At 45.9% G+C, this 25,166-nt stretch overlaps 1 protein-coding gene across 1 annotated transcript; it reads left to right on the top strand.

The window, feature by feature from the left end:
• The first annotated feature begins 284 nt into the window (after nt 1-284).
• LOC142244919 (olfactory receptor 6C70-like) lies at nt 285-24,404 on the top strand. Its single transcript, XM_075317065.1, has 4 exons — nt 285-591; nt 18,040-18,093; nt 18,476-18,589; nt 23,332-24,404. Exons 1-4 carry the CDS (start codon nt 285-287, stop codon nt 24,402-24,404), a joined length of 1,548 nt encoding a protein of 515 aa, XP_075173180.1.
• Nucleotides 24,405-25,166: the final 762 nt, after the last annotated feature.

The raw sequence follows: 25,166 nt of genomic DNA, 5'->3' as shown, positions 1-25,166 counted from the left end.
AGGGCTATACTACAATACACCCACTTCCTGACAATGGACATTTCAGGTTTACAGGCCCTCATGCTTGTCTCTATCCAGGGACAACGTGGAGCCTCCCAATTTTTGGCTGCCCTGCCAAAGGGCTATACTACAATACAACTCGTCAGGGATGTCCTTTATCACCGCTACTTTTTGCCCTGATTATGGAACCTTTGGCAGAATGTGTCAGGTCAAATGAAAAAATTAAAGGTATTTCCATAGGGAAAGAAAACTTTAAAATAAGTCTTTTTGCGGACGATGTAATTATGAGTCTTAGCGACCCATTAAACTCCATCAATGAAATAAACAACATTTTGAAAGAATTCTCCATTGTTTCAAACTTTAAAATTAATGAGAAAAAGTCAAAAATGCTAGCTCTTAACCTCATCCCAACAGCACAAGAAAATCTTAGAAATAATGTTAATTATGAATGGGTTACAGACGCTATTGAATACTTAGGTATTACTTTCACAAAAGATATTAAAAGCACCTTAATCCTCAACATGAATAAACTCTTATCTCAGCTTGAAAAAGACTTTGCAACATACAACAAAACCGAAACGACTTGGCTTGGTAGAATATTGGTAGCTAAGATGTTTATTCTACCCAAAATTGTATATACAATTAGATGTCTACCTATCATCATCCCAGACGAATTCCTAGTCAAATTGCAAAAATTGATCAACAAATATGTCTGGAATAATAGTAAAGCAAGGGTGGCCAAAAATACATTATTCAAAAATAAAATTATTGGAGGATACGGCCTTCCTAATATACAAGCATATTATTACTCAAATTTATTAAAACAAACCAACAATTGGGTATTAAAAAATGAAAATACTCCAACTTGGGTTAACTTGGAACTAATATTATCAGGAAATAATTCTTTCCGCTCTCCTTTACTGGAACAGTTACTAAGCTTTGGAGGACGAAAATCAAATACCTATGATAGCAGCACTATTAATGCTGCATTTACTTCCTGGGAAAAGATTTCAAGAATCTCCAAAGACAAAATGACTTTTGAAGTCTTTAAAAATACTGAGATAAAAAATATAGATTTGTCAAACAATACCGAGACAGTAGATAGATGGATCCAGTCAGGGATAAAATACATAAAAAATATATACGATGGTACAAACTTCACCTCATTCTTACAACTTAAACTACAAAACAATATACCAAATAAAGATCTTTACTTCTTCCTAGAAATAAGGAAAACCATCCGGAAACTTGTAGAACCCAAATGTAAAATAAACAAATTCATACTTAAATTGATAAACAACCCAAATAACAAACTAATATGGAGTCATAAGAACATCTATCATGCCTACAATTCTGAACTCCCGACAAGAAAAATGATACACATATCCAGTTGGGAAAAGGACTTGAAAGTAGAATTCACCCAAGACCAATGGGATAAAGTTCTTAAAAACACATACCTTTCCAATATCTGCGCTACATTACATGAAGCTTATTATAAGATTTATACCAGATGGTATTTCACTCCGGACAAAGTAGCTAAAATATTCCCAAGCCAAAAACCAACATGCTGGAGAGGTTGTGATACAAAAGGTGACATTGTTCATATTTTTTGGAGCTGTCCTAAAATCAGAAGCTTATGGCAGAAAGTGTCTAAAATAATAAATCTGATAATGCACTCAAAAATAAGTCTAACCCCCCAAATAGCTCTCTTATCGATAGATTCGGATACAATAAACATAAAATACAGGGCCATCGTAATTCATATCCTTCTAGTTACCAAAATCGAATTGGCGGCACGTTGGAAATCCAATAAAATTCCAAATATTTACGATCTAATAGAAAAAATATCCCTTCATAAGTTCTTCGAAGAGAAGCATGCTCTAATTAATAACTCTTGGAACAGATTTCATAAAAAATGGGACCCATGGACTGACTTTATTAACAACAATACATAAAATTTTAAATCTAATCTAGTTATAATTCTTGTATAAACGTGATACACTATACTTATTTAATTAGTTTAGTAAGAAAATTGTTTGTTTACATCTATCTCCTGACATATTATTTGAATATCATACTTTGTAAATACCTAATCCGACTGTATGTCATAGTTTTTACCAATGTTATTTGTTTGTTTCTCCTTTTGTATATGTCTACTGTATATTATTTGTTTGATATAGCATGAAGTAATGCTATACAGCACTTTGTTTTATTGTTTTTGTTAGAACTGTCTTATGTATAAACTTTGAAAACCTAATAAAAATTATTGAATCATATACTACAATACACCCACTTCCTGACAATGGACACTTCAGGTTTACAGGCCCTCATGCACTTCTCTATCGAGGGACAACGTGGAGCCTCCCAATTTTTGGCTGCCCTGCCAAAGGGCTATGCTACAATACACCCACTTCCTGACAATGGACACTTCAGGTTTACAGGCCCTCATGCACGTCTCTATCCAGGGACAACGTGAAGCCTCCCAATTTTTGGCTGCCCTGCCAAAGGGCTATACTACAATACACCCACTTCCTGACAATGGACACTTCAGGTTTACAGGCCCTCATGCACGTCTCTATCCAGGGACAACGTGGAGCCTCCCAATTTTTGGCTGCCCTGCCAAAGGGCTATACTACAATAGACCCACTTCCTTACAATGGGCACTTCAGGTTTACAGGCCCTCATGCACGTCTCTATCCAGGGACAACGTGGAGCCTCCCAATTTTTGGCTGTCCTGCCAAAGGGCTATACTACAATAGACCCACTTCCTTACAATAGGCACTTTAGGTTTACAGGCCCTCATACACATCTGTATGCAGGGGCATTGGTGAACCTCACAATTTTGGACTGCCCTGGCAAAGGAAAATACTACAAAGACTCACTTCCTCAAAATGGGCACATTAGACTCAAGAGGCCTTCAAGTACGTCTCTTCTCAGGGACATCGGAGTGCCACACAATGTTTTACGTAAAATCTTTCATGTATTATCTCAAAAAGTAACATACACCAGCTCTATCTCACTATTGGGTATGTGCCCTTAACATTTCTGCCATGAAAATTCATTTTGGTGTCATTTTTGAAGGTTTTCTGGTGAGTCCGTAAAAATGGTGTAAAACGCGGACAAAATTGTTCACAGCTGTGACTTTTGAGTGATAAATGCTTCAAGGGGTCTTCCCCATGCTGTTGCCATGTCATTTGAGCACTCTTCTGAGACTTTTGTGACATTTTTAGGGTTTCTACATGCTGCCGGGGGTCATTTCATAAAAATACTCGGGTCTCCCATAGGATAACATTGGGCTCGGTGCTCGGGCCGAGTACACGAGTATCTTGGGATGCTCAGCCCGAGCCTCGAGCACCCGAGCTTTTTAGTACTCGCTCATCACTATTAGGCACGTTTGACCCGGCCATTAAGAATCTCCAATAAAGGGTTAAAAAAAAAGACAACACACAGAGAAAAAATACTTTAATAGAAATAAATACACAGACACATTAGAGACTCCATCTTTATTACCCCCTGTCAGCCCAATAAATCCCCAATAAACCAGCGCTGATAAGAGGTTTTTTTATTAATATTTTATACTTTTTATTGCTATCCTTGTTTTAGACACAAATTTATTCAAAACAATTCACACAATAGAACAAGGAAAAAGAAAGAAGAATAAACCACATATGGTAGAAATAAAAATAAAAGTAAAAATAAAGAAAAGTAATTGATAGTGCAGCAAACAGATACCAGGTGTCTGGTTGCAGTACCCCGGCCGGTAGTAGAGCAATTATTAAATCTAGTATAGTATATTAAGTGATGCTTCAAGGCATATGATATTTAATGCCAATTGAAACTATCACTGCAATATGATTTTTCAGATACCTGGAGAGTTTTTTTCAATCCATAAGCAAAAAGGTTTTTAATAGAGGCTTAAATTATAAGCAGCAATTTCAGCGTTCCAAGTGCCTTTAAATGAATTTGAAGAAACTGCACTTCAGGATTGTAGTGAGGATTGTAGTGAGGATGAGGTGCCCCAGCTCATCACTTGATGAGCTGGGGCACCTCATCCTCACTACAATCCTCACTAGTGTAGTAGTAGTGACTATTGTAGTGAGGATGAGGTGCCCCAGCTCATCACTTGATGAGCTTGGGGACCTCATCCTCACTACAATCCTCACTAGTGTAGTAGTAGTGAGGATTGTAGTGAGGATGAGGTGCCCCAGCTCATCACTTGATGAGCTGGGGCACCTCATCCTCACTACAATCCTCACTAGTGTTGTAGTAGTGAGGATTGTAGTGAGGATGAGGTGCCCCAGCTCATCACTTGATGAGCTGGGGCACCTCATCCTCCCTACAATCCTCACTAGTGTAGTAGTAGTGACGATTGTAGTGAGGATGAGGTGCCCCAGCTCATCACTTGATGAGCTGGGGCACCTCATCCTCACTACAATCCTCACTACAATCGGGAAGCAGCGTGCAGCCTTCACTCCGTGAGAGATCAGTGCTGCTGGCTGTCAGCAGTAACAGCGGTAACGCTGACAGACGCGTTACCATAGCAACGGTGCTCTCGGAGCCGCGGTTAGTGGTGATGTCACCGCTAACTGCGTTACTATGGCAACGGTGATCTCCGTTAATGACCGGCTGTGTCAGCCGGTCCCTAACGGAACGGGGAGTCGACCGTGTGCTAGAGCATGTTGCCAGTACACGGCGATACACAAATGTGCACCGTGTACCGGAGAGTGCAATGACAGGTCCTACATGACGCGTCATAGTCATGTGACCAGTCTGTAGACAATGAGATAATAGCCACGTGACTGGTCACATGGCTATTTTGACGTCACGATAGGTCCTGCATCGCTGCTGGCAGTGCTGGTCACCGGGAGGATTCAGCGATCATCGGATGGAATAGCGGCAGGAGACAGAGTGCAGGAGGGATCGCGGGGACCGGTAAGTGTTATGGCAATGTTTATTAACTGTTTGTGTACATTTATCATGCATTTTTATGTGTTATTATTATTATTATTTATTATTATAGCGCCATTTATTCCATGGCGCTTTACAAGTGAAAGAGGGTATACGTACAACAATCATTAACAGTACAAGACAGACTGGTATAGGAGGAGAGAGGACCCTGCCCGCGAGGGCTCACAGTCTACAGGGAATGGGTGATGGTACAATAGGTGAGGACAGAGCTGGTTGTGCAGTGGTCTACTGGACTGAGGGCTATTGTAGGTTGTAGGCTTGTTGGAAGAGGTGGGTCTTGAGGTTCCTCTTGAAGCATTCCATGGTAGTGGAGAGTCTGATGTGCTGAGGTAGAGCGTTCCAGAGTATGGGGGATGCGCGGGAGAAATCTTGTACACGATTGTGGGAAGAGGAGATAAGAGAGGAGCAGAGAAGGAGATCTTGTGAGGATCTAAGGTTGCGTGCAGGTAGGTACCGGGAGACTAGGTCACAGATGTAGGGAGGAGACAGGTTGTGCATGGCTTTGTATGTCATGGTTAATGTTTTGAACTGGAGTCGTTGGGCGATGGGAAGCCAGTGAAGGGATTGGCAGAGTGGCAAGGCTGGGGAGTAGCAAGGGGAGAGGTGGATTAAGCGGGCTGCAGAGTTTAGGATAGATTGGAGGGGTGCAAGAGTGTTGGAAGGTAGGCCAGAGAGCAGGAAGTTGCAGTAGTTGAGGCGGGAGATGATGAGGGCATGCACTAATGTTTTTGCAGATTCTTGGTTAAGGAAAGCACGGATCCGGGAGATATTTTTGAGTTGTAATCGGCATGAGTTGAAGAGGGCTTGGATGTGTGGCTTGAAGGATAGAGCAGAGTCGAGGGTCACTCCAAGGCAACGAGCTTGTGAGACTGGGGTGAGTGAGCAACCATCGAGTTTGATGGAAAGGCTTGTTGGAGGAGATGAGTGAGGAGGAGGAAAGACAATAAACTCTGTTTTGTCCATGTTAAGTTTTAGGAATCGTGCAGATAAGAAGGATGAAATAGCAGAGAGACATTGTGGTATTTTGGTTAGTAGAGAGGTAATGTCAGGTCCAGAGAGGTAGATCTGTGTGTCATCGGCATAGAGATGATACTGGAAGCCGTGGGACTCTATGAGCTGTCCCAGGCCGAAGGTGTAGATGGAGAACAGCAGGGGTCCAAGAACTGAGCCTTGAGGGACACCGACAGATAGGGGGCGAGATGAGGAAGTGGTGTGTGATTGCCTCCCATTATAGCCTATTGGTTCGAGTTCGGTTCGTCGAACGTTCGACGAACCGAACTCGAACGAGACCTCCGTTCGGCGAACCGACCTCGAGCCGAACCGCGACCGGTTCACTCATCTCTAGTCTTCATCCCTGAGAAAGGGCGCGAAGCTGAAGCCTCCCCCCGGGAATAAGGTCGTTAGGAAAACCCTGAGGCCGAAATCGACACTAGCAAGCCGCATCAGAGGACTGCACCCAAAAACACCAGGGGGCGGGCGAGAATAGCGGCATATGATCCGAGGAAATAAGAGGTAGGGACACCAGGACTCTGCCATCTAACATTCCTGGACACCACCTCGAGAGGATGTCTGACCGGTCCGGCAACCCGAAGATGGAAGGATGTGCCCCCTGGACTGCCGACTGGGTGGAAGCCCAGACAGAACGGATGTGCCGAAGAATCCAGGCCCAGGCCAAATTTCTACTAAAAAGATGGATGGCTGAGATGCAGGAACTGGCTGCAGCTGTCCGGGCCCTCGAAGTGGAGATGACCTCGGGGGAGTGGGTAAGCGACCCATGCCCCTATGTCCCACCGGGATCGGCCCAACAGGCTGAGGAGCCCCCGTCCGCCACCCCGCCTCCCTCGCTGCCCGTACCTGTAGCTAGTGCCTCGCTCGGTCCGCTGCCACAAGCCACGGCAGCGGTACCCGTTCCATCTGCCTGTGAGGGCCCAGCAATGGTGCCACCGCTCCGGCACCTGTAACAGCCCCGTGAAAGACAAAGGCTGGAAGACATCCCCTCCGGCCCCGAGCCCAGCCGCACCAGAGATGACATCATCCCCGATCCTGGAGAAGGCAGCACACTGGATGACGTTGGCCCCGGCAATCCGCCCAGCCACAGCAGAGGCGACGCCCGACCGGAAGTCAGCAAAGACGCCGGCCGCTCCCCAGTACCCGGTCCCAGTTGAGGCGCAGCCGGGATGCTCCTGTAGGGCAGCAGAGCAGGCCGTGGATCAACGGAGCCATCTTCCACTTCACGTGAGCCCGGTCGTAGCCGGCAGTGAGGGCGTCCGGATGGTACAAGCCCCTGAGCAGGAGGGAGCAGAGTGCGGAACCCATACTCCGTATTGGGAGCGGCAGCGGCAGCAGCTGAAGACGGAGATCGTGGCCAGGGAGAAGCGGAAGGCCGAAGTACTGAACAGGACAATACGGGAGACGGATAACCTCCGGCAGGCAACTTTCCGGGTGCGGAGCCCGACGTTCCAAGGACAGGTCCGGCACTTTAACCCTCAGAAGGGATGGGGCTTTATTTATGAGCCGGGCCTGGAGGCCGAGATTTTTGTATCCCAGAGGGATGTGGCCCCTCATTTGCCTATAGGTCACTTGGATCGTGATCTGGAGCCAGGAGAGTTGGTCTCCTATACCCGGCACTGCAGAGAGAGGGGGTGGTTCGCCCTCGATGTGCAAAAAGTGGGGAAAGATGGATGAGAAGGTGTGCCTCCACCCCCTCTGCCATCTTCAAGCCAAGAAAGTTGTTAAGGTAGTGGTTCCCGGCTACACCAGTTACAGTTAACCCCGTTACAAATTTTTACAGTTCATGGACCATGGCTTTGGACTGGAAAGCCAACCCAAAAACTATTGGGCCTTGTAAATGATTCATGGCTACCTTTCTTGCTCATGGCAGCCACTGGAGAGGCAGATTGGAGGAAGGGCCTGCGGTAGAGTCGGCCGAGGCCCAGTCACTACCAAAATTGTTGACTAACCTCCAGGCCAGGGGTCTCCGGACTTGGGAACCCGTGACAAGGACTGCCGGGTAAGGATCATTTTACCAAGCCCGTGTGGGCGTCACCCGGACCCGTTCCTGGACTTGGGAAAAGGGGTGCCAACCAGTTTTTTGAGGTGGCACCAGGGTCAGGTTTGTTTGAGTGGGAGCAACAAGAAGGTGGCCCGGTCCGTCCCGTTCCGTTTAAATGTGCAAAGTTTAAGGTTTGTGCCTCCCGTAAGGGAAGATATTGTAAATATGTTATTATAATTGTAAATTTGTTTTTCTACTTTCCCAGTTCCTGTTAAAAAAATAAATGGTGGTGGTCGGACAGGCCACGGACGGTCTGTATTCAATCAAGGGAGAATGTAGCATCCTGGAAAACCAGGTAGTTGTACATGTAGGCCCCCGCAAAACACCCATCCCACGAAGGGTTAAATCAGCCAACCTGAAACCCTAGTTACACCCCTCAGGGAATGACGGACACACCAGTGGGCGGGACCAGGTGGTTGGGACACGCCAACCTAGGGGTCTAGAGAGCCCGGGGTGGGAAAACAGTCAGTTAACGTTCAAGTTTAAGTTTGGAGTGGAGGTGAAGCTGACAAGTGCAAGGGTCGAAGCCCTGGCACCTTGGCTAGGTGGCAGACAGTAGCCAGAGTCTGCAGGAGACGGGAAGACAGCTGCCGGAGATCCGAGGTGGACCGGGGCAGGGTTGGAGCCCGCTGGTACCGACACCGGAGAACCGACCCGGAAACCTTGTGCACAGGGGGTACTCGGACCCTGAAACCAGGACCAGAACCAACGGCCTAGCTAATAAACCAATTGAGGGCAGGATTTTAGGTCCTGTCCCAACCTAAGTCCCAAAAAGTAGACAACTACCCACAGAGAGGGATAGGGCCACTGCCAGGGCCCGTAGATCCCAAGGGTCAGCGTCAGATGGGCACGGCTCCCAACCAAAGGACAGGGAGCGGACTCCCGTGTTTCACACCGGGAAGTCCTACCTACAACACACTGAGTGCAGAGGAGAGAGACTTTGACTACCAACCCGGGTGTGGGATCAGATACACCCATCTGCGGCAGCCGACCACCATCACCTTGGTTTACCACAGGACTTGTGTGCTTTATTCGACCGTGAGTAACATCCCCGGCCTGGTCGGGTGCGCCAACCCCTGCACTCACCATCCTCAACATAGAGACACTGGGCCCCGGGACGTCCATCCCTGCCCACGGAGGGGTTAACATCCAGCTGCCAGCCCAACGTCTTCGGGAGCCCCGTAACGGCAGCGGTGGTGCTACATCTCACCACACACCGTGCGTGGCATCAGAAACATTTTACAACCAATCCCGTATAAATATGTCTCCGTTTCATTCGGAGTGTCCGCGTGACCCCCGGGTCCGGAGAACCCCTCGAGCCATACCGTAGATCCGGATCCGAGCAGCACTGGCTGCTGGCACAGGGGCGGCAGAAATGCTTAAAGCAATATTTAAAGAGAACCTGTCAGCTCGATTTTGTAATGTAAAGCAAATACATGGCTGTGATGGTACTGTAATACTAATTAAATTGACACCTTTGGTGAAGAAATCCATTTTGTGATTTTTCTTTAATCACCATTTGAAGTTTTCTGCTAATTAGATTTCGGTGCACAGGGACCGGACTATACAATGGGTCTTCTTCTCCCTGTCTGTGGTTCCCTTGCCCTTTCACTTGCCCCTAAGCATAGGCATAATGATTTCAATCACAGATGGTGTGACTGCGATCAGGCCTGGTTCAGAGAGGGCCCAAAGCTGCCAATACTATTTTTAGAGGGATGTGTGTTCTCGAAAGAACATCTAGATCGGTTGTCACAAACTTGGCTGGGTATATGGGGCGCGCATAGAGATTTTTTTAATTTGGGGGGCCACATTCTTTGCAGGAAAAAGTGACATTTTTAGGGATGCCATATTTTAATTTTTTAAAATTTTTTGATCACTGATTTTAACATGTTTCACTTGTTAATTTTTTAAATGAGATTCATCATATGGGTTATGGTATAGTTTTATAGCTTCGTTTGTTACGGATGTTGTGATAATGAATGTACCCTTTTGATGTTTATTTTAGTGCATATGTAAAACAGCATTTTTAATGATTAAAAAAAATATATATATATATAAAAAAAAAACACCAAAAAGAGGAATACAAATTTCTGGCCTTGGGCAGTTTACATCTTCTGCCATTAGTCTGTGAGTTTTTGCTTAATTTCTGGAGGATTTTTATTCCTCTTTTTGGTGTTTTTTATATATATACATATATGATATTTTAGTGTAGGGACCCACAAAAATGAGGATCCGTGACGTGGATTGTGGGCTTCCGTACTATGGCCATATTACCTACCAATACCCCATATATTTATTTATTCTTTTGCACAGAATATTTTATACAGGATGCAGCCAGGCATCTTTATGTTAGGCCTTGCATACTATACTCACTGTCCCTGCATGGAGCACATATTTAGTACTGGTGCAGCCTGCTTGCATCTATTGTGATGAGGCGTAACTAATAGGCTGCTTACCAGATACTGTGAACCTGCATGTGTGAACAGTGACCTATGCAAGCCACAAGTGTGCAATTTTACCATCTTCCTTTGCACCTGTGATGTCTCCATTTAATGGAGGTCTTGCTGCATCTGTGACGCCCTGGGCAAGCCAGGGGTCACAGGTCATTGCACCAACACACCCTACACCCCAGTTAGGAACACCAAAGCTAAACTAAAATCCTTGTTGCCTTCCTCCAGAGGCTGATGTTCACACCAGGGGGTGGGCCAGGTGGTTGGCTCCGCCCACCGAGGAGTTCACAGCTCTGGAGGCGGGAAAAACCAGTAGTTGAAGTCTAGCTGAGGGCTAGAGAGGAGTAAACAGCTAAGATGAGCTAAGGAAGTGAAAGTAGTGAAGTGAAGTGGAAGTGGTAAAGGAGGAGTAAGAGAAGCTGAAGGAAGGTGAAAGGTGACAGAAAGAAAGCCTGAAGTGAGTCCAGCTGTGTGCAGGACAGAGTCAGCAAGGTCAGCAACGGTGGTGATTGTCTGAAGGGGTGACCGTTTGGAAGTTTCTGGAAGGACCGCGGACGGGTAGTGGCCCGGCGGTCTGGAGCAGTGTACCAAAGGACAGTCAGCACCAGGGCAGGGGCCTCTCGGACCCCGGCAAGGCTAGGAGTCACCATAATTTGCCAAATCCGTCAGTGAAGGGGACGTAGATCCCCCAACAACCAAGTCCCGATTGAAGGCAACAGCCCAACCATTGTAGTAGAAACACCGCCACCGCCAGGGCACCAGTTTCTCAGGGCCAGCGCCTGCGGGCAAAGAGTAGAGCTCCTCCGGTCCAGCTTGAAGCCGGGGAGCGGGTTACCGGTGGGAACCCATCGCTACCAACACAGAAACAAAGGTGCAAGGAAAAGGGACATCACCATCACCTACTGGGAGAGCAAGTGCAGCCGTCCGTGGGAACCGTCTTTCCAGCCGTGTGGTTTACCGTAAAACTGTGTCAACCTCTCAGGCTGAGTGAGTACCACAGTGCCGCAAGGCACAGCGCTGCCCCCGCGTCCCTGCGCCCACCAGGCCCTGCATTTCCCACATCATCACCGGGCCCCGGGATCACCAACCCCTACCCACGGAGGGGCAACACAACACCTAGCTTCTCCACATCACCACTCCCGGGATCCCCCATATCGAGCAGCGGTGGTGCTACAAATCACCACAACCGTGGGTGGCGTCACGGACAATAAACAATATCCCAACACCCAAACACCCCCTTTCACTCACGGGCGAGGAGTGCCGCTCGAGAACCCCCGGGATCCGGCCCACAGCTCGAGCCACCACTGAGCAGCGGCAGCCACCGGACCCGAGCAGAAGGGGTGAGCGTAGTGTGCTGACACCCTCCTCCCCGCCCGCGACAACTTGGCGTCACGAACAGGATCCTACCGCTCTGCCATTTGGTAGAGGTGCGCCTTGTTACCGCCGGAGGTATCCGGCTGAAAAATTTCAGAAGCCGCCATCTTTGGCGCGAAAAGTTCCCGCTCGAGCGTCTTCTCGAGTAGCAGAGGCGCGAAGGCCAAAACCCCGCCCCGAGAGAGGAGGGGCCGGAAAGAGCTAAGGGGGACGCGATGGCGGCTGGCTGCATGTAACAGCAGCTATAAAAGCAGGGACGCCAGGACTCTGCAGACATATTGTTCCTGGAAGAAGTCACCATGTGGATGCCGTCCCGCGACACCGTAGCCCCCGCGCCTGGAACCGCGGCGTGGGTGGAGATCCGGACCGCGCAGCTCTACCAACGGCTGCAGGTGAAGATGCAGCTCCTCATGGAGGAGTGGGAGGCCGACATGGCGGACGTTATAGCCACCGTGCGGAGACGCGAGGAGGAAGCGGAGAAAGGGAGGGTGAGTGACCCACGCCCCTATGTCCCCGAGGGACCGGTCGCTGCGGCTGAGGGACCCGGTCCAAGCCCTCTCCCTTCGCTGCCTCCCTCGCCACCCGTCCCGGAGGCCGTGACCCCGGCATTAGGCCTGCTACCACCACAACCGGTAGCAACACCCAGCGTCCCCGCCCAGGCGGGCCAACCTGTAGCCGGAGCCCGTAGTAACCCGGAGGTGTTGCCGTGGAAGATTCCGAAGGTTGAACCGGAGGCATCCCCTGAAAAGTCCCCCGAGCCGGAGCCGATGACCCGCTCCGAGCCGAAGGCCCAGCAGCGGAAAGCCCCTATGCTCATCCCCCACACCTCGGCTGAGGTAGCGCCGGGTTGTTGCTGCAAGGCAGCGCCCAAGGCCAAGACACCGCGGGACATGCTGCCCAGATTCCTGACAGTAGGCAACGTCCAGGATGTCCCGCGGGGCCCGACCCGTGCGCCGGAGCTCACAGCAGCGCCGTATTGGGATAGGGAGCCGGTACCGTTGGGCCTGGAGATCGCTGAAAGGGAACGGAAGAAGGCTGAGCTGGTGGCCAGAGCGATAAGGGAGAAGGAGAATCTCCGCCAGGCCACGTTCCGTGTCCGGGGTCCGTTGTACGAGGGGCAGGTGAGGCGGTTTGATGTCCGTCGGGGCTATGGGTTTATTTATGAACCGGGCCTGGAGGCCGAAGTGTTTATAGCCTGGCGGGATGTGAATGCCCACCTGCCTGAGGAGCATCCCGGCCGCAACCTGATGCCGGGCGACATCGTGCAATACACCCGGCACTTTGGGGAGCGGGGGTGGTTCGCGCTGGACGCTAAGCTAAGGGGCAGCCAAGAGTCCCGAGTGAGCGCCGCGCCCCCTCCCTTAGCAGCAGCACCAGAGCCTGAATATCCAGAATAGGGCAGTGGATGCCCGCTGCACAGTCCCCATTGGGACCGAAGTTTAAAGAGTTGTTTTGTGTTTGAAAGTGTGAAAAAGAATGATAAGAAAAATGATTACCGTGTACTTCACCTGATTGTCTAAAGTGATTTGCAACCGGCCGGAGCCGGCACCGTTGTCCCCGTGGGGACCGTTTAAAATGTTTTGCATGGGAACTATCCATGGACAAGCCCGTGAACTTGCAGGGCAACCACAAACGTTAAGTGGCTTGTAAATAAGTTGTTTGCCGTTACCGTTTTCCGCATTGCAGCCTCCGGAGAGGCAGGTTGGAGGGAGGGTCCGCAGCAGAGCCGGCTGGGGCCCAGCCACCAAAGGAACCGGTGGCTACCCTCTGGAGGGAAAGGACAGATCCCGCTCGGGTACCGTGTGCTGGACTGTGGGTCAAGGGTTGCTGCCTGGGTTTTAGGGGCAGCATCAGGGCCAGGTTACTTGGGTGGGAGAGAGCGGAAACCATAACCGTAAACCGTTTGAAACGTTAAAGTAAAAGTGCCTCCCGTTAAGGGAAGATTCATTAAAAATGTATATATGTTATCGTTTAAAATGTTATCCCTTTTTATGCATTTACAGAAAAATAAAACCGGTGTTGGACGGGCAGCCCGCGGACGGTCTGCATTTTGCTAAGGGGGAATGTGACGCCCTGGGCAAGCCAGGGGTCACAGGTCATTGCACCAACACACCCTACACCCCAGTTAGGAACACCAAAGCTAAACTAAAATCTTTGTTGCCTTCCTCCAGGAGCTGATGTTCACACCAGGGGGTGGGCCAGGCGGTTGGCTCCGCCCACCGAGGAGTTCACAGCTCTGGAGGCGGGAAAAACCAGTAGTTGAAGTCTAGCTGAGGGCTAGAGAGGAGTAAACAGCTAAGATGAGCTAAGGAAGTGAAAGTAGTGAAGTGAAGTGGAAGTGGTAAAGGAGGAGTAAGAGAAGCTCAAGGAAGGTGAAAGGTGACAGAAAGAAAGCCTGAAGTGAGTCCAGCTGTGTGCAGGACAGAGTCAGCAAGGTCAGCAACGGTGGTGATTGTCTGAAGGGGTGACCGTTTGGAAGTTCCTGGAAGGACCGCGGACGGGTAGTGGCCCGGCGGTCTGGAGCAGTGTACCAAAGGACAGTCAGCACCAGGGCAGGGGCCTCTCAGACCCCGGCAAGGCTAGGAGTCGCCATAATTTGCCAAATCCGTCAGTGAAGGGGACGTAGATCCCCCAACAACCAAGTCCCGATTGAAGGCAACAGCCCAACCATTGTAGTAGAAACACCGCCACCGCCAGGGCACCAGTTTCTCAGGGCCAGCGCCTGCGGGCAAAGAGTAGAGCTCCTCCGGTCCAGCTTGAAGCCGGGGAGCGGGTTACCGGTGGGAACCCATCGCTACCAACACAGAAACAAAGGTGCAAGGAAAAGGGACATCACCATCACCTACTGGGAGAGCAAGTGCAGCCGTCCGTGGGAACCGTCTTTCCAGCCGTGTGGTTTACCGTAAAACTGTGTCAACGTCTCAGGCTGAGTGAGTACCACAGTGCCGCAAGGCACAGCGCTGCCCCCGCGTCCCTGCGCCCACCAGGCCCTGCATCTCCCACATCATCACCGGGCCCCGGGATCACCAACCCCTACCCACGGAGGGGCAACACAACACCTAGCTGCTCCACATCACCACTCCCGGGATCCCCCATATCGAGCAGCGGTGGTGCTACAAATCACCACAACCGTGGGTGGCGTCACGGACAATAAACAATATCCCAACACCCAAACACCCCCTTTCACTCATGGGCGAGGAGTGCCGCTCGAGAACCCCCGGGATCCGGCCCACAGCTCGAGCCACCACTGAGCAGCGGCAGCCGCTGGACCCGAGCAGAAGGGGTGAGCGTAGTGTGCTGACACCCTCCTCCCCGCCCGCGACACATCCTTGCAGTGCATCAGTCTTTTTGGCCTTGGGCAGTTTACATCATCTGCCATTAGTCTGTGATTTTATGCCCGTCTTTTAAGTAATATAATCTTACAATTAGCACCATATAGTAATTTTGGCCAACATCTTGTAGCAATGTGCCCATCTTGGTCTCTGTCTTGTAGTTATGTTCCCGATCTGGTCCGCATCTTGTAGTAATCTGCCTATCCTAGTCCCCTTCTTGTAGTAATGTGCCCCATCATTGACCTCATTTTGTACTAATGCCTAGTTATTGTCCCTTTTTAGTAATGTGCCAATTCTGGTGCCCTTCTTGTAGTAATCTGCCCCATCCTGGTTCTCATCCTGTAGTAATGCTCCATTCTGGTCCCCTTCTTGTAGTAATGTCTCCATTCTGGTCCTCATCTTATAGTAATGCCCAATCCTGCTCTTCATCTTGTAGGAATGCCAATCCTGGTCACCATCTAGTTGTAATGTCCCCATCCTGTTCCTCATCTTTTAGTAATGTCCCCATCCTGATCCTCTTCACGTAGCAATGTCTCATCCTGATCCTCATCTTGTAATAATGCCCAATCCTGGTCCCCTTATTGTAGCAGTGTCCCATCCTGTAGTAATGTCCTCTATTGTGCCATTCTTCACATAAATATAAAAAAAAACATTCTTCTCACCTGTCCTCTGTTCCCCCGGCCTCCTTTTTTCTGCACATGAGGCCCACAGGCACCATAGAATCCTTGACAATCGTGGCCCGGTCCAGGGGGTTAGTGCCATTTTTGCTTTATTTCAGTTGAACGCGTTTCACTACACGTACATTCAATTGAAATGTATTGCCGGTGCCACCAGAGACAAGCTCTCTGTACAGCTATGCCACTGTCGGACTCACATTCAGCTGAAATAAAAGACTTATGTTGGTTCCCTTGACCAGACCGCAATCATCATGGGATTTTTGGTGCCTGCAGGCTACATGATGCCCGCAGACAACGTGTGCCCCTTATCTAAATGAAACTTTTGTAGCTCCGAGAACCCTTAAGGGGGCTTTACACGCTACGATATTGTTAATGTTTTATCGTCGGGGTCACGTCGTTAGTGACGCACATTCGGCGTCATTAACGATATTGCAGCGTGTGACACTTATGTGCGACCTAAAACGATTGCAAAAGCGGCCAAAATCGTTTGCCGCGGAGAGGTCGTCCTAAAACAAAAAATCGTTTACTTCTCATTAGCGATGTTGTTCCTCGTTCCTGCGGCAGCACACATCGCTGGAGCGAGGAACAACCTGCCTCCACTGCCAATGCGGAAGGAAGGTGGTGGGCGGAATGTTATGTCCCGCTCATCTCCGCCCCATCTCTTCTATTGGACGCCTGCCATGTTACGTACGTCGCTGTGACGCCGAATGAGCAGCCCCCTTAGAAAGGAGGCGGATCGCCGGCCAGAGCGACGTCGCAGGGCAGGTAAGCCGTGTGACGGGGGAGCGCGATTTTGTGTGCGACGGGCAGCGATATGCCCGTGCCGCACAAACGATGGTGGCGGGTACGCAAGCTAGCGATATCGTTACCGATATCGCTACCATGTAAAGCCCCCTTTAGTGCCCTGCATTACCTATAAAAGATGTATATGTATAAGAGGCCAGTGGCAGGTCTATCCCAGGATAAGGGCAACATCACACAGTAATGTCAGTGCATTGCACCTCCTATGACAATTCATGGAGAAGGAAAAAGGAGATGCTCATAATGGGAGCAGAGACAGGTGAGTGGAGTGTTTTTTTCTTTTTAATTAAAATGTAGAGTGCCACATTGTGTGACATACTGTAACTTGACCAAAGAAGAGACATTACGCTGTATGGGGAGACTGTGTGGATATTACAGTTTTTGGGGGCTCAGAAGGGAACAATAATTCAATATTGGAGCTAGAATGCCAGATATTATTACTTTATGGGGTCAACAAGAGGAACATTATTACATTATGAGGCCAGAATGGCAGATCTTTTTTCTGTGTGGGAACCAGACTACAATAATGTAGAACTGTATGGGGCCAGAATTTAGGACATTATTGTGTGTGGGGCCAATTGGGGGACATTTGGGATCAATTGGATGCTATTAATGTATGGGGCAGAATATAGAACATTATTACATTATGAGGCTAATTGGGAGACATTGTAACTAATTAGATGCTTTTTATGTACAGTGGCATAAAAGGTGTATGTTACTTCTGTGTTGATTCTACCGATGAGGGGACATTACTGATGTATTTGAGCACTAAGATGGACAAAAAGGAATTTCAATATTGTACAAGGGCTTAATAGGTTGCTAAGGCCCCAAATAAGCTACCAATGTAGCCTATCGCAGTCCATATAGTTTTAAATGGAAAGTATAAAAATCAGTGAATCTGAGTTAATTTCAATAAGTCATAGAAAAAGTTAGAAATGTATTTATTTATTTTTTGCTCCCAATGGTAATATTTATGTAGTGCTTTGGAGACACTTAAACTGGAAAACAAGAGAGGATTCTTAATAAAAGGCATTGTATGCCAAGTCACACTGGGGAATCCATACCTATTCAGAAATTATAAGGTACTGTATGTCATTGACTGCAAGAAGAATACAACACAACCTGGACATATTATATATATATATATATATATATATATATATATATATATATATATATATGTGTGTGTGTGTGTGTGTATATATATATATTTGTCTTCAAGAGACGGCAATGAGGTGTATTATCAATGGAGGGTTCTGAGAGGTCATGACTTCAGGTTTGACTGCATTTTGGCTTATATAAAAGTTTTTACTATGAAGATGTGTTTTTTTCTATCTTTGCAGTGTTTACATTAGCTACATTTTTTAAACTATATTTCATTCCAGATTTGTATATTAAAGGAAAGCAAACATTACAGCAAAGCACATGGTCCATAAAAGGTAAAGCAAATTAGTGTCTCATCATGTCAAAATTTATTTTAAGAATAAAAATTAATAAATAATAATAATTTAATTAATACATTATTTTACATTTCATATGTACTACTGTGAAATCAGAAATGACCATTGTGTTCTAGCTGGGGGATACACTACTGTATTGTGGCCATATTTTGCATCAAAGTTACAGTTTTGGGTTCCAAGGTATCATAAAAGCCTAGAGCTGGGAATTTGCCCTGACATATAGTGCTTAACAGATTTATGATAAATACCATAAAATCTCTGTTCACATTCAAAAATGGAACTTTCTTATTTCAGAAATGTTAGATGTCAGAAAATCTTTTTTTTCCCAATGGTAAAGATCATTCTATAAATCAATAACTAGACAAGTTTCAGAAAAAAACAGTTATATTTACATTTAAAAAGGCAAAAAGATATATTCAGTTTGATATGGATGATAATGAGATGCTAAAGCTTCTAAAAATGTATCAGAAGCAGCGTGAGTCATTAGATATAGTACAGTTTTTGGTCTTTCATATATGCTAGCATTTCAAAGATGTTGGCTTTATTTTCTCACTTTTATTTCTTGCTTATAATTTATATAGAATTTCCATTCTCCATGTTCAGCTCACATACAGTATATGAGTTAAAGGGGTTGTACAGTCTAAATCTATGTGTCATTCTATGTGTCTGCAGACTTCTGAATCCTAACAGTGCACACAGTACGCGCTGTGAGGATTTTCCAGTGTCAGTGAAATACCCTTGCATTAAGCAAGGATTGAGCGAGGCCGCACCCATCTAGTCAGTTTCTGGCCAGGAATATATGCATCACATACTTGCGGCCAAGTGACTACTGTTTCCGGCTCTAACACTGGAGAATCTTCACAGCGTACAGTGCACAAGTCTGAAGTCACATAGAGGGACACATAGAGTGACGGCAGACTTGTGGACTTAGACAACCCCTTTAACCATGTACAAATATTCCATTGGTTCTCATATATTGTACAATATATTCAATTTTTGGGTACCTGTTTTATTTATTTGCTGGCACCAGAGAACTATGAAGATACTTGTTGTGACTGTGTTGTTACCAGGTGGTTGTGGTCACTGGAAAGACCCTACAACTAGGGATGAGCGGATCACGCAAAATTAAAATTCGGCTGTTGGTAAAAATTTTACCTGGAAATTCGAATTGCGGAGAATTCTCCTGAAATATAATGACCTTTATGTAGGCAGGCTGTCACTTGTTGGGCCGAGGCGAGATTACAGCTGTGCTTTCAGTATCCTGAGCGGTGACATAATCACTCCCCTTCACCATCTGGGTGATTCAAAGCGATCCCTTATAGGATTGTTACACTATGATTAAACTTTATTTTCTGTGTGTAGCACTTCTCGTCAGTCAGCTGCACAAGGTTTACTGCTAGTTACCTGCAGATTTACCTGATATCTGGAGGTAAAAAGCATTTTTGGTGATGTCTCGTTCACATTAATTTAGTTCTCCATTAAAACCAAGTTATTAGTGAGCTTGCTAGATTGCCTCTTTATGCAGCTGCTGGAAAAAGCCAAGTGCACCACCCGGCAGCCCCATAGTGAATGGTTAGGCATGTCTACCACCCCTCCATAGATACAAGTTCTCTATTCTGCCTATTGGTGCCTGTTCCAGCAGTAGCACAGGGAAAGTGTCATTTTTTTGTGCTCTTTTGTTGTCTGCTTGTTCCCTAACGATTTTTCGTTTGTCGGTATTCTTTATAGGTTAACTCATATTTTGCATCTTTCTAAAAAAATTTCTTTATTTGCAAACTGTTTTTTTCTAATCATTTGCACATGTTTATATATAGGAGACAAATTGGTCTGTTGTCTGTTTCTTTGATCTTTTTAGTTTTTCTCATGTTTTTTTCTCCTATTTTTCATTTTGTCTGTCTCTTGTTTGCTATATCCTCATACAGTCAATTTCTTGCGTTTTTTTGGAAGGTACTTTTTTGAATATATGGTTGTGGATGTGATTTTTTTCATTCAGAACTCCTTGTGAACATACCCAAACAACTCCATCCCTGATCACCTTTCCACTATTTTTTTTGACTGTTGATTTCTATGGGCAGAACTTGTAATTTTATTGCACACGTGCCCCTCATACTCTAGTTCCCTAAATGTGAATAATTTGTGTTGGTTTGGCTCACCTGATGAGGTAAGGCCGCTTTACACGCAACGACATAGCTAACGAGATGTCGTTGGGGTCACGGAATGCGTGACACACATCCGGCCTCATTAGCGACGTCATTGCGTGTGACACATACAAGCGACCGCTAACGATCAAAAATACTCACCTAATCGTTGATCATTGACACGTCATTCTAATCCCAAATATCGTTGCTGCTTTTGGACGCAGGTTGTTGGTCGTTCCTAAGGCAGCACACATCGCTATGTGTGACACCCCTGGAACGACGGACAGCACCGTACCTGCATCCTCCGGCAACGAGGTGGGCGTGTCTTTCATGCACCTGTTCTCCGCCCCTCCACTTCTATTGGACGCCTGCCATGTGACGTCGCTGTGACGCCGCACGAACCGCCCCTTAGAAAAGAGGCTGTTCGCCGGCCACAGCGACGTCGCTACGAAGGTAAGTCTGTGTGACGGGGCCTAGCGATATTGTGCGCCACAGGCAGCGATTTGCCTGTGACGTACAAACAACGGGGGCAGGTGCGATCGGCAGCGACATCGCTATCGATGTCGCTGTGTGTACAGTGGCCTGTAGAACCACAAAATCTCTGGTTCAGAAAAGCACATTTTAAGGGGTACTTGCACGTTGCGACATAGCTACTGCGATATCGTCGGAGTCAAAACAAAAGTGCCACACATCCGGCGCCGGCAACGACGTCGCAACGTGTAAAGCCTAGAACACTAGAACTACTGAGGTAGTCATTTTGACTACTTTGCACCATGTATTTCTATATAGGTGTCACGAGTCCAGTAGTTCTAGTGTTAATGATCTGTGCCTGCACTCATAATTGCTTTCTGTTCCTACTGCTACTCGTTGCCTACTAGGTTTGTAGTCCCTGTGTATAACTACCCTTGGCTAATTTTTTGCTATCGTTTTGTTCACTTGGGTGGTTTTAATCTATCAATAAATAAAATTTTGAATTTTAAGGGATTTTGAATTTTTCTGTTAACTCTAATTAGTAATTACATAATCCCGCATACATTGTGCTTGTTAAATATTAATCGTGGATCCAGAACACTGATGGCACTCAGACGACTATTTTTTGGGGTACATGAAAGAGGCCTAAGTCAGCATAGCACAGTATTTTGACCACTGCTAAATTAGAGAAAAAAAATGGATTCTACTAACCCCTTAATGACCATGGGCAGTAAAGTTACGTCCTAGCAGTCATAGTGTTAATCCACACCTGCTACTGCGCACATGTCAGCTGATTTATACAGACTAACATGTGTGCCTAGAAGGTGCGAGTGGAATCGCTCTCCACCCATACCTGTTAACCCCTTAAATGGCGCTGTCAAGACGTGACAGGGCCTTATTAACGGCGATTGCGGTAGTTCTGTACTCACAGGCCAATACCGGAAGTCAGGTGACGTAATCACGTGGATCTGGTGATTGTCATGATAGCACAGGGTCATATGATGACTCCTGTAGCTCACATGACTAAGGTCCTGTAAGAAGCAGCCGAGTACTGCAGCTTACATGGATGATCATTTCTACCGGCCTGAACGATGCTGCTCTGATAGGAAGAAATGAATGAGCGATCAGACTGCTGATCCATATACCCCCTAGGGGGACTAGTAGGATAAAAAAAAAGTTTAAAAAAAGTTTTGAAAAATTAAAAAATATAAAAAAACCTAAAAGTTCAAATCACCCCCCTTTTGCCCCATTGAAAATAAGTGTTAAAAAATATACACACATTTAATATTGCCGCGTTTAGAAATGCCCAAGCTATCAAAATATAAAATCAATTAATCTGATCGGTGAATGGCGTAGCAGCAAAAAATTCCAGACGCCAAAATACGTTTTATGGTTGCTGCATATTTTTCGCAAAATGCAATATCAAGCGATCAAAATGTAGGATCGGCACAAAAATGATACCGTTGAAAACATCAGGCTGAGACACAAAGAATAAGCTGTCATTGAGCCATAGATCCCAAAAAATGAGAATACTACAGGTTGCGGAAAATAGCGCCAAATGTACACCACTTTTTTTGGACAAACTTCTTATTTTTTTAACCCTTTATATAAAAGTAAACCTATACATGTTTGGTGTCTACGAACTTGCACCAACCTCAGGCATCACAACAACACATCAGTTTTACCATATAGTGAACACAATGAATAAAATATCCCAAAAACTATTGTGCAATCACACTTTTTTGCAATTTTTCCACATTTGGATTTTTTTTGCCATTTTCCAGTACACTATATGGTAAAACTCATGGTTTCATTTAAAAATACAGCTTGTTCCGCAAAAAATGAACCCTCACATGACCATATTGACTGAAAAATAAAAAAGTTACGTCTCTCGGGAAGAAGAATGGAGAAAAAAAACTAAAAGCACAAAATTGGCTGGTCGTGAAGGGGTTAAAAAAGCAAAATGAAGTCCAGTAATTGATACAACCCTGAGATTACATAGCCAGAAACCTGCTGACAGATTCACTTTATTACACTGGTTTTAGAAAAATAGCAGCGCTGAACAGCAGAGCAGAAGTACCTAAGATGTGGATGTAGCAGAGCTGAGCAGCAGAAATGAAGTGGAAACCTTATTGTAGCAGAGCTGAGTAATAGTAACGTAGTAATTTAACCTTGGATGTAGCAAGGTTGGAGTGTGGGCCTGGAGTACCATAACTTCAGTGTAACAGGGCTGCATAATGCAATTGGAGTAATGACCCTCATATACCAAAGAACAGTAATGCAGTCGCAGAGCTAACACTTGGATGAAAAAATGGACACAAATCATAGTAGAACTGTGTTGAGACAGGAATGCGAAATACCTGAGTATTTAAGCAGTTTCCTGCTGCCTAAGTGGTGATAACCGAGCACGTTCCATGACTACTTAGGAAGGTGTCTAGTTGCTGCGGGGAAGAGATGCAACTGGCCAAGTGAGAGAAGCGCTGCAGCTCTCAGAATTAGACCTAGGATAGATGAGTAATGAATACATGGTAGCTTATGGGATTCAGCATTATCGCCACCAGCCTTGACAAGCCATATAATGATTAGAATGTTTGTTCTTCTATCACAGGTTTATTGGATGTGACATGGAAACAAGAGTTCTACATTATTCAGTGTCATCTTTCTGCACATACACTATATTATTTCCACAGACTCTACAATCATGGTGTGTCTATTGAAATACCAAGTGAATTTAAGAAAATGATTCACGTCAATCAAACAGAATTTATCCTTGTTGGTTTCACACTTGGTTCTTGGGCACAGAGCAGCGTCTTCTTACTGTTTTTTACACTTTACTTGACATCTCTTATTGGAAACCTATCAATTATTATCGCTATATGGTTGGACAAGCATCTTCATATTCCCATGTATTTTTTTCTCAGCAGTTTGGCTTTCTTGGACATTTGGTTCATATCTTCTACGGTACCTAAATTGCTCACTATTCTTGCATCGAACAATAAAATCATCTCTATATCTGGCTGTATTCTGCAGCTCTATTTCTATGTATCACTAGGGACTATAGAATTTTATCTTTTAGCTGTCATGTCAGTGGATCGTTATGTGGCAATTTCTCATCCACTGAGGTATCACGCAATCATTACCAACAAGGTCTGCCTTTGGTTAGTATGTATAGCTTGGGTATTTGGATTTATTACTTTTATTTATCCCATAGTGTTAATGTTTGATTTGTCTTTCTGCGGTCCATATGAGGTCAATCATTTCTTCTGTGATAGTTCGGCTATTGTAAAGATAAGTTGCTCCGATATATATCAGTTTAATATTGTTTTTGCCAGTTTTGCCTCTGCAGTGATTTTGGGTTCTTTCTGCATCACTTTGATCTCTTATTGTAGTATTTTCTCTACCATACTTATGATACCGTCCACCAGGGGAAAAATCAAAGCTTTCTCAACTTGCACTTCCCATTTTACAGTTGTCTCGTTAGTTTACGGCAGCGCCATCTTTATCTATGTCAGACCGGTTGAAAGTTCCTCTCCTGATCTTAACAAAATTGTTGCCCTTCTTAACAGCGTCATGACACCAGTGCTTAATCCATTTATATACACTTTGCGGAATAAACAGGTCCAGCAAGTGTTCAGGGAAATGAGTTTGAAGATCATTCCTAACAAAATTCACTTCTCTTAATGGTAATAAGAAACTAAATTCACATAGCACAAATTTCCACACTTGTCTTGCGCCAACTATAAATCATACCTTAAAGTAGGGCCAGTATTTACTTTCTACTGAAACCCTTCTCAAAAACATAAAGTGACTTATCCAAGGAATATAGTAGAAAAAACACATTGGTGCCAACACTGTGAACACCTGCTGTTTGAATAAAAAACGGTACCCCAAGACTGTCTAAGATTACAATTAAAATAAATTTGTATGTGAATGACAGGATTAGGAGAAAGGGGAGGATATAATATAATTAAATTTCATTAAAGTAAATTACATTTTATTCTATCCTCCCCTTTCTCATTATCCGGTCATTCACAAACAAATGTATTTTCATTTTAATTTTTCTCCTCTTTTTTAATTGTCTAATTTAAAAATATAAATGAAGATGTATGCACAAACGTGTACAAATACATGTGCATGCAGAGTTTATGGTGAGAATTTCAGGCATTCCAGCAAGTTGTTAATGATGTAGGTGGCATGCAATGTTTCGGATCCTCCCCTTGGGGACTCATGACTTTAAATAGTAGCTTCACTCCTGGGTCTGTTATCCCTGACGAAGGACACACAGTCCTTTGAAATGTGTTGGTTTTTGGATCCAGCGTGAGCCTGTAGCGCTCACCACCTGACCTTGTGTCATGACATGCTACTCCATACGCAACTCCATTACAGGCGAGACACCACCGGTCGGGGTGCTCCGACTTGTATTGCGCTTTTTTGCCATTCGCT

This window comes from Anomaloglossus baeobatrachus, chromosome 1 (genome assembly GCF_048569485.1).
Source record: "Anomaloglossus baeobatrachus isolate aAnoBae1 chromosome 1, aAnoBae1.hap1, whole genome shotgun sequence".
NCBI lineage: Eukaryota > Metazoa > Chordata > Amphibia > Anura > Aromobatidae > Anomaloglossus > Anomaloglossus baeobatrachus.
Note: the sequence above shows the minus strand (reverse complement) of the source record. Positions and strands in the feature narration are given on the sequence as shown.